Below are 17,874 nucleotides of genomic sequence, written 5' to 3'. Positions count from 1 at the left end.
ATCAGGAGGAAAATGAGCCATACTTGATATTGAAGCAGAGCAATCATTTAGAATAGATGCTGTGTCTAAAATGAGTGGCACTGTAAAGGTTACATTGACCGACAAAAATGTCTGCTTCACAGAGAATGTGGAGGGGGGGTGTCTGCTGAGAACATTCCCAACCTTTTGTCTGTCACTTCTGTATTGAGATGCAGTAAGTTGCCCTGATAACTGATGGCCCAGAGACTCCAGCATTTATCACTATTCTCCAATTTACTGTTTCTGCATCTTTGAAGAATGGAAAGTGCTGCATGCTCGGAGGAGGAACGGCTGGACAGCTGAACTCTGCCATCACTTATCGTGGTGATGCTTTGTTTAGCACCTGATTTTTCAAAAAGAATGTGCCTTTAAGGACAGCTGCAGAAAACCTCCATCTTGCTGGCATGGTGCTTTAGGTGACAAGAAACATTGCCATGACTCTCGTCCACAGTCCATCTTGTCACAGAGAGATCTTTATATATATCTGTGCTCTTTCTCCTCCAGCCCCTTCCCCCACTCAGTTGGCCCGCTGTGGGGTTCACTGACAGTTTATTTTCCGGTGCAGTGACTGGGAAAAGTTCAATGACTACTTGAACTTCCTGCCTGCCAAACCCTATTTGAGAGATAGGTATCTCCCTGATAACCTTCTATTTATTTTTGTCTAGTGGCCCAAGGAAGCCAGATCGTGCTATCTGTGCTTACTATCAGCACCTTGCCTATAGTGTCCACTCACTGCTGTTTGTTTAGCACTGGCAGTGCAGAGAGGCATTGATTGCTATAGCACAGCAGTCGTCCATCATTATGCCTGAAATTTAAGCACACTCATCCCTGGCTTCCAAAAGCACTTTGTCTGACAGCTCCGGGATGTCAAGTTAAATGGCAGCTGGGACATGCGTCCTTACTTAAACAGGTGATTGTGACAGGTTTGGTATTGATGGAAATGGACTGCCAGGACTGTAAACACCGTACAGAAAGAAAACACCAAGGGAATGAGCTGCTTGTTTTCCATCCCGGTTTAGGAATTTATCCAACAAAAAGAAAAATGGTTGTGTAATGCTAGTCTGCTCAAACTGGTTGGTGAAGGCACATTAACTGTACGGCCATGAGACCTGTCCAGCAGTGTTTAGGGCCTCTTGCCTGAAGTGCACATCTTGGCAGCTTCAGTTGTCTGCATAACAGTGACTGCATTTCAAAATGCTAATCATTAGAGAAAGATTGCAGCACAGAAGGAGGCTATTCGGCCCGTCATAGCCGAGCCAACTCTCTGCAATAGCATAAAAGCAAAATATTGGGGATGCTGGAAATCTGAAACAAAAATCGGAAAATGCTGGAAAAACTCAGCAGGTCGAGCAACATCTGTGGAGCGAGAAACAGAGTTAACGTTTCAAGTCGGTATGACGTCGTATGGGCTCAAAACGTTAACTCTGTTTCTCTCTCCACAGATGCTGCTAGACCTGCTGAGTTTTTCCAGCATTTTCTGTTTTTGTTTCTGCAATAGCAATTCAGGTAGTCTCATTCCCCTACCCTTTCCCTGTATCCATTGATTGTAGAGCACTTTGAGCTATCTTGAAGGTGTAGGGAGGCAGAAAATGAATATTTCAATCCTTCGGTCCTTCCTTTTTTGGAATGAGTTGCATACAAGATAAATGTGCTGAGTTATCAGGAGAGATTTACTTCCCCATGCAGTCCCCACCTCCCTACCCCCACTGACTACCCCCAGAATACTGACTTTATCAAAACATTGGAAAAGTCCTGATCAGTTTTTGATTCATGTGAAGGAGGCAGATTTGTTGGCCCTGATGTCTGTTCCTGTCAGCTTGGCTCAGTGCAACACACTCTCTGAGGCAGATGATTGTGCTGTTAAAAAACTTCACAACAGGATTTAAGCATATCACCTAGATCGACCTCTTCAGTTCCATGAAGTTCTGAGGGAGTGCTGCATTGTTAGAAATGCCACCTTCTGGATGAGGCTCCACTTGTCGTATCGATGGGTCACCTGGACATTAAAATCCTGTGACTATATTTAAGGAAAGACAGGGCCAACCAACAGCACCAAAACCAGATTAAGGCAACATTTGCCACTCCACCCCCGCTGCATTTCAGAGAAGTTAATTGCTTAGAGTCACAGAAACTACAGCACAGAAAATGGAAATTTAGATCATCACACCACCCCGCCCCCTAATTACTAATCTGCTCTGGTCCTATTTCCCCATATCATTTTATATTCACCTTGCTCCTATACTTAACCAAGTCATTTTTAAATGATCATATAGTCTGCCTTGGAGTATGTTCTAGTAACCCTCTATGTAAAAAAGATCTTATTAATTCCCCCTTTCGTTCTTCTGGTGATAATCCCCATGAATGCCAATTTATTTTCATTCATGGGATGTTTGTGGCTGGGCCAGCATTTATTGCCCATCTCTAGTTGCCCTTGAGAAGTTGGTGATGAGCTGCCTTCTCAGACCACTGCAGTCCTTGCGGTGTAGGTACACCCACAGTGCTGTTAGGAAGGGAGTTCCAGGGTTTTGACTCGGCGACAGTGAAGAAATGCCAATATATTTCCAAGTCAGGATGGTGAGTGGCTTGGAGGGGAACTTCCAGGTGGTGGTGTTCCCATCTACCTGCTGCCCTTGCCCTTCTAGGTGGTTGTGGTCGTGGGTTTGGAAGGTGCTGTCTAAGGAGCCTTGGTGAATTCCTGCAGTGCATCTCGTAGATGGTACACACTGCTGCTGCTGTGCTTTGGTGGTGGAGGGAAAGAAAGCAGGCTGCTTTGTCCTGGATGGTATCAAGCTTCTTGAGTGTTGTGGGAGCTGCACTCATCCAGGCAAGTGGAGAGTATTCCATTACACTCCTGACTTGTGCCTTGTAGATAGTGGATGGACTTTGAGAAGTCTGGAGGTGAGTCATTAGTTTCCACTAGTTAGTCAACTAGTGGATACAATCCTTCACTATTTACCCCGTCAAAACCTTTCCTAATGTTCAAAGTCCCTGTTGGCCCTTAGCCCGCTCTGTTCCATATTTTAAAGCCTTTCTTAATATTCATACTCTGTTGTTTGTGGTATCATTTTAGCTACTCCTTTACGGTTTGGTCTTATCTACACTGGAGAGACAAAATGTAGATTGGGTGATTGCTTTGATCAGCCCACAGGCAAGGCCCTGAGCTTCCACTCGCCTGTCATCTTACTTCTCTGCCCGATTCCCACTCTGCCCCGCTGTCCTTGACCTCTGACACTGTTCCAGTGAAGCTCAATGGAACAGCATCTCATCTTTCAATTAGGCACAGCGTTCTGGATTCAGCATTGAGTTCAACAATTTCACATGATCACAACCCCGTTATTTTTTTGGATGGCAGCTGTGGGTGATGATTCTGCTATTGCCATTTTCAACTCCTTTTAACCCAGCTTTGGCCTCTTATCCCATTACCATCCCCTTTTGTCCTTGCACCATCAACACTTTTGTCATTTTATCACTCCTGCCAATCCTCTCTTTTTTTCTTTTCTCCCCTCCCTTTTTTTCTCTGTCTCTGTTTGTTTTTCTTTTTTCTTGCCTGCGCATCTACATATTATCAGTTCATCAGTTAAAGGTTATGCATGTGACTTTACGGTTTGGCAGACAATTGACCATATTCGTTAGGTAACTAAAAGTCTAGTTACTTCAGGGAGGAGGCATGGCAGATAATAAAATGTTAAATTCTGATAATGGCCTCTGTTATAAACCTTAACCTCCACCCCACTGACAGACTATGGGCAGAGTTTTGCCGTCGGCGAGCAGGGGCGTGGCCTGCCCACCGAGCAGGCAGAAAACTGCCCTATAAGATGAATTTATTGGGATCCATTGTGTCCACGTTATGTTGCAATAATATTGCAGTAAAGGGGTTGCAATTATTAGCACTTCAATATACAACTCATTGCCTATCTACAGGGTAAAGTGTTCTGGCTATTGATCTGGTTCTGGGCAATGCAAAAAAAAAAACCCTCACAAAACTGGACAGTCCTTTTATTAAGAAGGTTCTAGGGTAATGTGAAGGCCAACTTTGGAGGCCTTTAAAAATGGCAAGCAGGACCCGATTCCGGGATTCCCGTGACCATTTACGGTGTAGGCAATTTTCACCGACGCGGGATAAGGATGTGGGTTGTGAATCAGCACTCCCGGCCTTGTCAGTTCTATTGTGGGGGTAGGTGTCCCATACCCTGCCCATAATGTTTGTACAGTCTGACCAGCTTCTCGAGGCCTTGTGGTTCATGGTCCCTCAGAGGAGTTGTGAACCATAGTCTGGATTTTGGAACCTTTTGGAAGGTACCAATGCTCCCTCATTGCCCTGCATGCCCCCATGCCAGCTCCATACCTCTTTCGTGCTTCCTCCATCCCCCCCCCATTCACCCAGTATGCATTATAGAGCCAATCAGCCACTTCACAGTAGCAACATAAGCAGATGTCCAGACATCTAATTCTCCAGATGGCCTCATGACAAATGCTTGGCTGAGCTCCAAAATTCATTTAAGAATTAGCTCAGCAGGGGATGGGGGGTCTTTTTACACAGGTTCAAGGAACATGTCTCTTGGTTTGATTATCATCTTTATGAGGTTGTAATAAGTTACCTTTTCTTTGATTTTTTTTTCGATGTCTGTATGTTTATTTGGACAAGGTTAAGATGATTGAATTGAGTTAAAGCTTCCGCTTTTGAAACTATAGTAATGTCTGATTGACACTTTTATAAGGTTGTAATAGTGGCTGTTTTTTCGAAGCAGATTTCTGAATGGTGTTTTTTCATGAGCATTTCAACACTTGCCATTGTTATTAAATGGCTCATCGGTCTATAGTGAAACTGGGTGAGCGGGCGTGGAATATGCAGGGGGGCATGGGGGTGACATTGGGGCATGGAGATGGCATGGAGGTTATGGGGGTGGCATGGGAGCATGTAGGCCACGGGAAGGCATGAGGTGCATGGAGTCACATTAGGACATGGAGGTTGCATGGGGGTCATAGAGAGGGCATGGAGAGTGGACGGATGAGGGGGTGCGTGGCTGAAGGCCAGAGGCCTTAACAGCCTTTAATACAAATGGAATGAAGTTTGAGGGAAATGAAGCAGGCCTTCTAACCAACCAGCAGCTCCTATTTCCTTTGTTCTTATGTTCCAAACTGCTTCCAGTGTTGGTGGACCCTACTGGATCCTGCCCCACCCTCCCTCCCTGGGATGAAAATAGTGCATGCGGGGGCCATTTATATGAGAGGGGTCTGCCAAGCTTCCTGTTTCATTAGGTAAAATCTGGCCCGTCATCTCAGGGTTCAGTGGATGGACATGGACTGGCTGAGCTGTGCCCTTCCTCCTGGTGATATCTGAACATATTGATATACATTACTGCTAGGGATCCCTGGGATGATTGTCAGTCTTTGGAAAGTAGTTCATTCCAACAATAAAGATGAACTGACTGCCGTGATTTGGCACGGGGTTGGCCCATTATACTGCTGTCTTTAAAGCATGTACATGTTGAGGGCATTTGTCTCAGGCTTCTAGGATAGTGAAAGTGTGGTGGTAATGATATTGCACAACATCAGTATATTAAAAAAAATCACCACTTCCTGATCATGCAGTTTGTTAAGCCAAAGTGTTGCTTGACTCGCAATTCCTTTAATAGATATTTATATGCTCTTCCCTTTTTTTATAAACACACTGAAACAAACGTGAAATGCTGAGCAATGTTTTTTTTTTACAATTCATTTCCTGATTTTTTTTTTTTTCTTTCCTTTCCCTCCTCTTGCTACAGAACAAAGAGTCAAGGATAAAAGATACATGAGCGAGCTGGACGGCATCGTGAAGAATGACAATGTGACGCACAAAAATCATGGCGGTGAGGAAAATATGATGAAGGAGAATAACCAAGTACAAACAATCCAAGCATTGATGGCTCCAGGAAAAGAAATGGAAGAGATCAACAAAAAGCATAGCCCAGAACGAATCTTCTACCCTCGTGTCATATACCCAGTCAGGCCTCACATTCCAGATGACTACCTGAAACCCAGTCCTGTTTATGGGATCGAGAGGCACAGTTACATCAAACACTCTCCAATCCAGTCTTCAGTCACCTCCAGTCCATCGTCTAGAAGCAGCCCAGACCAAAGTTTGAAAAGCTCAACGCCACACAGCAGCCCAGACTCCCATATTTCCTCTCTGACACCTTTAACTCAGGAACACAAACAAGCCTTTCCTTACTTGAGTGGACCCTACAACCGAGAAGAACTGAGCTCTCTCACAGCCTACCCTGCCCCTAGTCACCTGTCTCCAGCCTTCTTGCATTCCTATAATCCTGTTAACACTCAGTATTCCAGGTTCTTGTTACCTCATTACCCAGTTGGCTGCAATGGTTTGAACAACTTCACTGGCCTCAGTGGTGTGAACGGCATGAGCAGCTTCGGCCTTCTCCCCAAAATGTACCCATTTTACAACAGCCTTCTAGGAAACGGTGGCCTGTCCCAGCACATGTTCAACCAGGCGGTTCTTCCCAGTGCATTACCCCCCGAAGGAACCCGGAGACTTCTCCACCCCGAGCAGCAGAAAGACTTTCTCATACCAGCACGGAACAGTGCCTTTTCAATTGCAGGCTCCGCCGCTAGTCTGAGGGATAGGCCTTCAAGCCCTGGCAACGGCTCCCCAACGGCTGGTACAGCTGCTTCCTATTCTGAACATTTAATGCAACCCAAACCTACCTCAGCTGGCCTGGTCAGCAGCAGCAGCAGTGAAGAAGCCATGAATCTCATCAAACCAAAGCGAAACCTCACTGGTTACAAAACACTCCCCTACCCCCTAAAGAAGCAGAATGGGAAGATCAAATATGAGTGCAATGTCTGCTACAAGACCTTTGGACAGCTATCCAATCTCAAGGTATTTTTTTGTTTAAGGATTATTCACCAAAAAAAAACTTTTGAGTAAATATTGAGCTGATTTCTATCTTGAAAGTAAATTGGCATGCTACAGTGTTCTGGCCAATATTTATCCCTCAACCATTACCATTAAAAATGACTGTTCATTATCTCATTGATGTTTGTGTGAACTTGCTGTGCACAAATTGGTTGCTGCGTTTCCTCTAGTTACTTCAAACTATTTCATTAGCTTCAGGATGTCCAGAGGTAATGAAGGCCACTTTATAAATTCAACTCTTTTTCTCTATTTTTGTTTTACTTTCTTTCTCTTTGTAATAGTTATTGTAAGGCACAGAACAATGGAACTACTATTAAAGCTTTAGGGGGTGAAATTAGGCTAATCAGCATGAAAACCACCTCTTAGGAAATCAGCAGTCCATTTTTCACTGCACCAGCTTTTATATTTTCCATTGATGTGGAAAATATTGCCAATATTTTTAATTTTGAATCAAATTAAGGTGATAATGAGATTAGGATATGAGTCTCTAAATCGAGTTTGAGCTCTCATTCTGTGAACAGCAGTGGAAAGATCACGTGCAGTGAAAAATCACACCCTGATTTGCTCTGAACCAGGTTTATGTTCTGGTGTAGACCAATTTCAACCCTTGATGTTTTCTTGGACAGAGGTTCTATCTGACTACACTCTTGCAAAAGATCTTTTTCTTAAATCAGGAAGTGCTAAATGTGCTTTGTGATATCAAATGGTGAAAGGAAGAACTTGCTCTTTCTTTCCAGGTCCACTTGAGAGTACACAGTGGGGAAAGACCCTTTAAATGTCAGACCTGCAATAAAGGCTTCACACAGCTGGCACACCTACAGAAGCACTATCTAGTTCATACTGGAGAAAAGCCACATGAATGTCAGGTGAGGAAAGGATTTTCTGAATGTACTCGAGAAAACCTTTTAAATTCTAAAATATTCATTTGCTGAAATGTTTAGGATTACTGTGCAGTAAATCGATATCCATCTTTCTAGAGCTCTACCAATTTGATGCAGTGTGTGTAGCGCAAAAAATGCAATGTTGGGAAGCTGCTCAAGTTTATTTTTAGTTCACACCATTGATAGGTCATTGACGTGCTAGATGCGATGGTGTCTTAGTTGCACTTCACACATTTTTGAAATCCTGTAATGTTTAATCTGTTGCCTTGCACTTTCAATCACTTTTGTAACGCACTGGGGTTGCTATTCATACCGTTCCTGACAATGAAGTCTGTGACTCTTTAAGGGTACTAAAGGGTCATCCCACTCTCTATTGATTGTGCTCCTGTTCCTAGTAATAATTAGGGCGCAAGTCACCCACAGAAGGTCATCACTTCATGAAAACAAAACAGGTGAATAGAGATTAAAACTGAAGGCTTTTATAGTTCAGGGTTGAATCATTGCACTCAATGGTTATTGTTTCTAATTCACTTTTTGTCTCATCTTGCCCCTGACAAAGATGTGATGAAGCAATAATGGACACATAGTAAGTAGCCATGGGTGTGCCTGCAGGGAAGCAGCATGAAGAATAAGAGCTGTAGTTTTTCAGTTAAGCCAATATTCTGAGGTATAATGGAACTACTGATCTTTTGTAAAGCAGTAGCCTTGGGGAGAAAATGAGGCTCTATGCAAATATGAATATGAAATATCTTTTGTTTTAACCTAATACTCTGTTGTCTGAACCAATGTCCATTTGTAAGGTGTGATACTAGTTAGTGAGAGTCGGCAGATCATGGGAAAAGTCACACACTTGCCAGAGAGAGTAAGGAATCTGGATTAGGAAAGTAGGAACCTTGGCTGACAGTTCCCCCTTGCTACCAGGGAACCTTAGACCAATTGCTGCCTTTCTACTGTCATTCCTGAAGACAGCTACCTCACCTCAGACCCAGGACACCGCTGATGGTCCTAGACCCGACCATCTTCATCTGCTTCATCAATGATCTTCCCCCCATCTTGAGATCAGAGGTGGGGATGTTCACTAATTGCACAATGTTCAGCATCATTCCTGACTCCATAGCCAAATGCAGCAAAACCTGGACAACTTTCAGGCTTGGGCTGATCAAGTGGCAGGTAACATTCTTGGCAAGTAATATTCATGTCATCCATGTGCCAGATATGACCATCTCCAACAAGAGAATCTCTAACCATCTTCCCATGACATTCAATGGCATTACCATCACTGAATCCTCTACTGTCAACATTGTTGGGGGGGGAGGGGGTTACCATTGACCAGAAACTGAACTGGACCAGTCATATAAATACTGTTGCTATAAAAGTAGGTCAGAGACTGTGAATTCTGAGGCAAGTAACTAATTTCCTGACTCCCCAAAGCCTGTCCACCATCCACAAGGCACACGTCAGGAGTGTGATGGAATATTCCCCACTTGCCTGGACGAGCGCAGCTTCAATAACACTCAAGAAGCTTGACATCATCCAAGACAAAGCAGTCAGCTTGATTGACATCCCATCCACCAACCTAAACTGTGAAGGAGCAGCAAAGATTTGCTAAAATGATACCACAAATAACAGATTATAAATATTAAGAAAGGCTTTAAAATATGGAACAGAGAGGGCTAAGGGCCAACAGGGACTTTGAACATTAGGAAAGGTTTTGACAGGGTAAATAGTGAAGGATTGTTTCCACTAGTTGAGTAACTAGTGGAAACTAATGACTCACCTCCAGACTCCTCAAAGTCCATCCACTATCTACAAGGCACAAGTCAGGAATGTAATGGAATACTCTCCACTTGCCTGGATAAGCGCAGCTCCCACAACACTCAAGAAGCTTGACATCATCCAGGACAAAGCAGCCAACTTGATTGACATCCCATCCACCAACCTAAACATCCACCCTCTCCACCACTGACGAACAGTGGCAGCAGTGTGTACCATCTATCAGGTGCACAGCAGCAACTCGCCAAGCCTCCTTTCACAGCACCTTCCAAACCTGTGACCTCTACCACCTAGAAAGACAAGGGCAGCAGATAACCACCTGTAAGTTCCTGTCCAAGCCACACACCATCCTGACTTGGAAATATATCGCCATTCCTTCACTGTTACTGGGTTAAAATCCTGGAACTCCCTCCCTGACAGCACTGTGGTCTACCTAGACCACTTAGAGAGCAGCAATTCAAGAAGGCAGCTCACCAACACCTTCTCAAGGGCTTTTCGGGATGGGCAACAAACACTGGCCTAGCCAGCCATGCTCACATCCTGTGAAAGAATAAAAGAAAATTGCAAGCTGGAGATTAAACATTGGACTTACCAGCTCTGTGGATTTGCGCTACTCACCGAATAAACCTGCTGAGCGAATCAGGGAGCAACTTACATCATAATTATTTATGTCCGAGTGTGATGACATAAAACTGTCATCTGTTTGAAGTGAACTTAATCTGTAAAGTGACAGTCCCTAGATGGTAAGCAATAATTGTGTTTAATATAAAGGTAAAAGCAATACCAGCTCCATTACCCCCTGCCCCCTCACTGTCCAAGGCCCCAAACACTCCTTTCAGTGATTCACTTGTGCCTCCTTCAATTTGGTCTACTGTATTCGCTGATCCCAATGTAGTCTCCTCTACACTGGGGAGACCAAACACAGACTGGGTGACCGTTTTGCGGAACACCTTCACTCAGTCCACAAGCATGACCCAGACCTTCCTGTCGCTTGCTATTTCAACACACCATCCTGCTCTCATGCTTACATATCCATCCTTGGCCTATTGCAATGTTCCAGTGAAGCCCAATGCAAACTAGAGGAACAGCACCTCATCTTCTGACTTGGCACCTTACGGCCTTCCGGACTTAACATTGAGTTGAACAACCTCAGACCATGAACTCTCTCCTCCATCTTTCCCCCTTTTTTATCCAATTTTTAATGCTTATTTGTTTTTTTATTTATTCCATCTTTTTAATCCCTTTTCCCCAGCCACCCCCACCACCTCCACAGGGCCGTCTGTCACTTATTTCTATGTTGTGCTTTCACAGAGCACTGACCCTTGTTCTGCTATTAACACATTCTGCTATCTTACCTTTATGCCACTATCAGCACCTTCTTTAGTCCTTAATACTACTGTTAACACTCACTCCCTTTGTCTTGTGTACATGACGTCTTTGTCAATCTCTCCATAGCTGCCACCTATCTCTGTCCTTCTATTTTGCTCCACCTCCTCCTAAACAGTATAAAATCCATCAAATTTCTACTTCCCTTTAGCTCTGAAGAAGCCATACGGACTCAAAATGTTAACTTTGTTTCTCTCTCTACAGATGCTACCAGATCTGCTGAGTTTTTCCAGCAGTTTCTGCTTTTATGTTTAATAAAAAGCTGAGTTTTATTTATTTAGAGGAAATGAGTTTGACATGCTCCTGAGAATTGTCCTTTCTTTTCTCATTTTCCCTGCATAGGTTTGCCACAAACGCTTCAGCAGTACCAGCAACCTGAAAACCCATCTACGGTTACACTCGGGCGAGAAACCTTACCAGTGCAAGCTATGCCCAGCAAAGTTCACACAGTTTGTCCATCTCAAGCTGCACAAACGACTGCACACCAGGGAGCGCCCTCACAAATGCCTCCAGTGCCACAAGACCTACATTCACCACTGCAGCCTGAAGGCACACCTCAAAGGAAACTGCCCTGTTTCCCCCGGCGCCGGGCGGTCCCTGGAGGACCTGAATCGCTTCAACGAGGAGATCAACAAGTTCGACATCAGTGACAGTGCAGACAAGCTCGACGACCTGGGGCACAGCGATGAGGTGGAGTCGGCCGTTGAGAATCAGATCTTCAGCATGCTAAGGAGGGAGGTGGAAGAGGCCAGTTTAAAGAACCCTTTTCAAAGGAACCTGGGAAACAACCTCCTGTCCCCTGGGTGCAATCTGTACGAGAGCTTGGAAACTCCAGTCTTGAAAACATCTCATGGTAGCCCACTACCTCTTGTGCCCATAAAAGTCAAGCAGGAAACAGTTGAACCCATTGACCCTTGAGACTAGAAAGATGCAATGTGTTTGTGACTTAGGGAGCCGAGGTGCCTGTAGCATTCAAATGTACATAGATTTCTGCAGTGCTACAGGATAGACTGACTGATTTTCCCTCAGAGCTGTCCCGCCAAGGCAGGGCATCTCTCCATTCAACTCAGGGCATCTTAAAGAAAGTATTTGGCAGAACTATGACAAGCCTATATTAAAAAAAAAGCTTAAAGACAATCATTTTAAGCAGAATTATTTTTCCAGGAATAGTCAATAATTTATTACACAATTTACATTGTTAAGCAATACCTGAAATGATGTTTACAATGACCAAGTTAATCATTGTAATCAAATATTGAAATGTTTTATTTTTATCTTCTCTGTTGCCATTCTTTGTAGATACTTTAAACTGCATTTTTATTCTTATAATGTTAACGAGATCCAAATAGGGAGAGGAAAAGACCTGTCACTTAAATTGCAACATTCTGAAATGGTTTTGCAAAATACTGTTGCAATATGGTTTATTGCCAAAGCAGGAAGTTTTATAGATTGCTAAGTCATGTGTCTTATTGTAACCTTTTATTTTGCTTGCTCTCACCTTCTCTCTTTCCCTTCACTCTCACCATCCTTCCTTTCCCTCTTCCCCTACCTCCCCTACCTCCCCTCTCTTCCCCTCTCTCTCAACCCTCTCCCTCCCTTTCTCTCTCCCTCCCTTTCTCTCTCTCTCTCACACACATACGTTATCTCTGCCCTGTTCCTCAGTATTTCTGTTTTCACTGAATTGTGGATGAGATTGTAAAGCTGAACAACAGCTACCTCATTGTGTGTCCAGTGGTGCAGGGAGCATAAAGGAAGTAAACTGGATAAGATTTGTTATTTCTTGCTTACTGGTAATGTAGCAGCAATATTTGTGTATTTTTTTTTTAAATTCAAAAAAAAAACAAACTCTAAATCATGGACCGCGAGTTAAAATCAAAGGCGGTCTTGTCTGTTTTTCAAACAAGAAGGTTCTGACCAGAGGGTCTTCGCAGCTGTAACCAGCACAATTTGGGCGAGGTTTAAGAAACTGGAATGAGCTTGCGTTTTTTTTTTGTGTTGACTGGTTTAATGCAAACCGAAGCATCACTACTCTTATCACTGGATACACTTTATTCCTTTTTAACTGTAATGCTTCTGTGTTGTGTTTGGTTTTGATTTTTTAACCAGGAACTCTGTGCAACAGCTGCACGGTACCTTGTGTCGACTGGACTCTGCTGTGGACTCAGTTCCAGTGAATGTAGCAGAAACCTGTCTGGAAACTTTGCTGACAGTGGGGTTAATTTTTTTTAAATTTTGTTTGTATTTTATATTAATTTAAATTTCCTCTTTGACCAAAGCAACCAGGTGTTTTGGAGCCTTTGGGCTTTTGCTTATTTCTATTAGAGAAACTTCATCTTATGTTTACATTCTGGTTTATAATGTTATTTATGTGCAACATGTCAAAGTGTAAATTAAAATATAAATGCTCACTTAATTCAAGTGACGTTTCTACTTTGCTTTTTAAAAAAAATCTTTGTACATGTACCTCCTGTGAGGGTGGGAGATTCTGAGGTAATTTTGTGTTGGAGGTTTTCAGTTTACTCCTCAAATTTATGTCCCTTCTGCCCATCGTAAGTCATTGAACTAGAGACTCTCTGAGCGACACAATTAGTTGCTATATAGATTCAGGCCTCTTTTCCTGAAGATGCTGGCTTGTACATGGCAGCCCTGTCCTCCTGTCCTCTGCCTCCACAAGAAGGTCTCCAATTCTTCCCCAAATCAGTCCCAGAGGAATGGGGGGGTGGGGAGGGGGGTGTGGGGGGAGATGGGGGAGATGGAGGGGCTGGGCACCAGGTCCAAGCCCAAAGTCCACCTGTGTGAAGGATCCCTGACTGGATCTCTTGATCCCCTTCTTCTCCTGTTCCCAGGAATTCTACTGGCTGTGATCAGCCAACTTAGCCGAACAGCGCAGAAGAAGACCATTTGGCCCATCATGCCTATACTTGCTCTTTGAAAAAGCTATCCAATTAAACCTGGAATCTTCCTGGTTCTTATGCTTCAGTAACACACTGGGTGATGCCTTCACCAGCTAAGCCAGTGGAGGAACTTATATCCTCTTTATTTCACAATAATAATGTGTCCATTAAATCATAATGAATGGGTGGAAGCTACCTGTGAGTAATTTTCACAGCTCTATATTAGACGAGGCAAATTCCAGCACAATCTGGGCTTCCACTTCAACCTTTACTCCTGGGATCTATAGATATTCACCTTTTTATGTTCCAATTCACTCCATCAGCTTGTCTTCAATCTCCCATTGGGGTTCAGATCACCAGCTGACAAGATCTTCTATTTTGGGAGTGTCCCTGCAGTTGAGGTGCCCATTTCAAGCACAAGACCTCAGCATCTGGTTCTGCTGTCAGCTTCCCAGGGCTCTGTCTGGTATCTGAAGTAAAAAATCCCAAGGCATTATTTGAAGACGAGCAAAGGAGTTCTCCCTGATGTCCTGGACAATGTTTATCCTGCGAACAAGACCATTAAAAAAACATTATCTGGTCATGGTTTGGGCCTTAGGGAAGAAGGCATAATTTTTAAATTTGCTGATGACATGAAACTTGGGGAGTGTAGAACAGTGAGGAAGATAGTGATAGACTTCAAAAGGACACTGAAAGACTGGTGAAATGAACGGAGACAGGGCCGATAAAATTTCATCCAGAAAATATGCGAAGTAATACAGGAACACAAGAAATAGGAGCAGGAGTGGCATGTTGAGCCTGCTCCACCATTCAATACGATCATGGCTGATCTTGGGCTTCAGCTCCATTTTCCTGCCCGCTCTCCACATCCCTTAATTCTCTAAGAAACCAAAAATCTGTGAATACCAGCCTTAAATGTATTCAACGTTTTAGTAGAAAGGCCATACATATTAAATTCTACACTTTGAAAGGAGGTGCAAAAGAGGGAGACGAGGGATGTTTATGTACAGAGCTCTGAAGATGGCAGACTGCTTAAAAAACTAATTATTAAAGCATATAAAGCTGTATAAATAGAAGCATTGAGTTCTATCAAAGGATATGGGGAGAAAGCGGGAGCAGGCTATTGAGTTGGATGATCAGCTATGATCATAATGAATGGCAGAGCAGGCTCGAGGGGCTGAATGGCCTTCTCATGCTCCTGGTTTCTATCTATCTACAAAAGCCAAGAAGTTGGACAGCAAGTATACAATAAACCAATTCAGCCACAGCTGGAGTAGGGCCCAATTCTGGGCACCACACTGCCCTGGAGAGGGTACAGAAGAAATTAACTAGAAAGCTGCTGGGGATGAGGGATTACACTGGAGAAGCTGGGGTTACTCTTAGAGCAGAGAAAGCTAAGAGGCAATGTTATAAAGGTGCTTAAAATCAGCAAGTGTTTAGATAGAATAAATAAACTGTTCCCAGTGGCTGAAAGGGCCAGTAACAAGAGGACGCAGATTTAAGGGAATTGGCAAAAGAACCAGAGGCGGCATGAGGAAAAATGATTTTACGCAATGAGCGGTTAGGATTTGGAATGCACGCACTGACTGAGTGCTGGAAACAGATTCAATGGCTTTCTAAAAGGAGTTAGATAAATACCTGGAGAAGTAATTGCAGAGACATGGGGAAAGAGCGGCAGAGTGGAATTTACTGGATTGCTCTTCAAAAGAGCAAGCACAGGCTCAATGGACCAAATGGGCTCCTTCTGTGTGATACTATTCTATGGTCCAATTATTATATCTTTGCTGCTTGTGGGAGCTTGCTGTGCGCAAGTTGGTTGTCGCATTCCCCTACATTACGACAGTGACTACACTTCAAAAACATATTTACTCCTGTAAAGTGCTTTGAGACGTCCTGAAGCTGTGAAAGGAGCTATATAAATGCAAGTGTTTCTTAATGCCCAGCAATAATTTTACTGTTGTGGCAGCAGAGTGGCCGGATCAACAGACAAAAATATCTAAAACTACTAATGTTGCTGAATATTTGTTTACATGTATATGTCTGTACATGTGAAATGTGTGTTAAATATCCACTAAGAAATATGGGGTAGTTGTTTGAATTAGCTGCTTTATTATTTGTACTTCTAAGTAGTTTAATACCACAGTGATATTTCCCAGCTCAGCAGCATGGCAATTTTATAGCTCTCCCCCTGCTCCACACCCACCATCCCCCGCCTCCCCCCACCACACCCTCCCATTCCACCCCTACCCAGTCTTCCAGCTACTGCACATTTGTTTATATCTGCCCACAGGGCAAGCTGATAAACACCCAGTGAGCCGAGAGTTTTCAAGGAAGAATCTCTAAGCCAAAATCAGAAATGACGGGATTTGTGCTGCACCTTTTCAATGCCAGCTAGTCATACATATCTTGTATGCCAGCTCTCTTTAGGCACTAGATGCCACTGCTCTTTGCTTCATATACTTCGTGCCAGTGAGCATTGCCATGTTGTGCAAAGAGAGCTGAGCACGTCACGGTGCAAAGTCGCCGTTCGCCTCCAACCAAAAACGCTGTTACAAATCATTGCTGCTTTCTTGCTCCTCCTCCCTGATAGCCAGCTTCTCCTGAACATGGGGGAGCTCGTGTGGGGATATAGTTCCACAGGTGTTCACGGCTCTCCCCTTACCTTGACCAAGCAGCAATTCGTGTGGATAGCAGGTGCCAAGGTGCTGCCTGAGCTGACAACCACACACACACTGGGGTCGTTCTCAGCTTTGTGTGATGGGTGACAGCGAATCAACACTGGGTGACGCTGAAAATGTCCCCACCCAAACACATTACCGCGTCTAAGTTTGTTCCAAGTGCCTTCATTGAGTAGCAAAATAAAGCAACAAAGGAGTTCAGTCCAGCTCACAAAAGTGAAAACAAGAAAGGATAGACAGGAGAAGATATAAGTTGCAAGCCAGCCAGCGTGAAACGCATGCTGAAAGGGTCAGCACCGCCAGGGCGGGAATGGGAGGAGGGCAGCCAAAGGGGAGCGCAGAATGAAGGCTCCTTGAAGGCAGACAGCTGCCTCAGGGAGCTGAAGAATTTAAATGGAATAAAAACATTTCAAAATCTGAGGGAAAAAAATGCCCACGCATCAGAATCACTCACTAGAACATAGATAAGATGAAAATTCTGTCCATTTTTTAAAATTTAATTAACGGAAACTTCATCCCGCCCGTGGATGAGGTTTCCTGGAAAATGCAAAGACCGCCTGGCAAATTCACCCGTCTGCCAACCATAATGTTGGACAGGCAATGAAAAGCCTCTGTTATTTACAACCTTAATGGCCTTAATAGGCCTCTTAATTGTCAGCGGGCACACTTCCGACTCTCTCACGTGCCCGGTGACTGAAACATCACACAAGTGCGCGGTGACGTTGAGACACTCGCCTGACGTCATCATGCGCTATTTCACTCTCGATCGGGATCGGTCCTGTGTCCGCGGGTCAAGCAAAAAATTCTGCCCCAGGAGTCCACTGACAGACCACCCTCTTCCTCCGCCACCCCACCCTTTTCCACCTGCACCCACAATTGAGCGAGGGGTTATCTCACTGATTTCATACACTGACACCGACTGCGAGTCACTGGGAAAGCAGAGGCCGAGCCTGGAACCATCTCAATGTGTGTGACTCAGTTCCACACTGTGTTCAACATTTCTGTCACGCTGGAACTTGCAGTTGGGACGTGCAGGCAAGCAGCTTGGGATGACTCTCCTCCTGTTTACTTTTCCTGTCCCGGATGCACCTGCCTGTCACTCAGTGACGTTCATGATCAGGAAATAGCAAACACAAGTTAACATCCTCCCATTCCATGGTGTTTTGTATCAGAATTTCACTGCAATAAACATGCTCACATGGGCTGGATTCTTCAGGACTTGTAAAAATCTCTGGCATTGGGACCATTTCCAGGTCCTGACTCCCTTGGTGTCTGAAGTCGGCACCTGCATTCCCTCTCCCCCACCCCTCGCCACCCCCAAGCGCAAT

At 44.2% G+C, this 17,874-nt stretch overlaps 1 protein-coding gene across 15 annotated transcripts in view; it reads left to right on the top strand.

Annotated features, from left to right (window-relative positions):
• prdm1a (PR domain containing 1a, with ZNF domain) overlaps window positions 1-13,387 on the top strand; it is a 93,074-nt gene extending 79,687 nt beyond the window's left edge. For all 15 annotated transcript variants that reach the window (XM_041188827.1, XM_041188832.1, XM_041188835.1 and 12 more), the window contains 3 exons: window positions 5,784-6,898; window positions 7,672-7,800; window positions 11,317-13,387. In XM_041188827.1, the coding sequence (XP_041044761.1) occupies window positions 5,784-6,898; window positions 7,672-7,800; window positions 11,317-11,892 (1,820 nt within the window). In that variant the 3' untranslated portion in view covers window positions 11,893-13,387. The remainder of the gene's footprint in view (window positions 1-5,783; window positions 6,899-7,671; window positions 7,801-11,316) is intronic.
• The last annotated feature ends 4,487 nt before the right edge of the window (window positions 13,388-17,874 follow it).

Source organism: Carcharodon carcharias, chromosome 5 (assembly GCF_017639515.1).
Source record: "Carcharodon carcharias isolate sCarCar2 chromosome 5, sCarCar2.pri, whole genome shotgun sequence".
Taxonomy (NCBI): domain Eukaryota; kingdom Metazoa; phylum Chordata; class Chondrichthyes; order Lamniformes; family Lamnidae; genus Carcharodon; species Carcharodon carcharias.
This window is presented reverse-complemented; position numbering and strand designations above follow the sequence as displayed.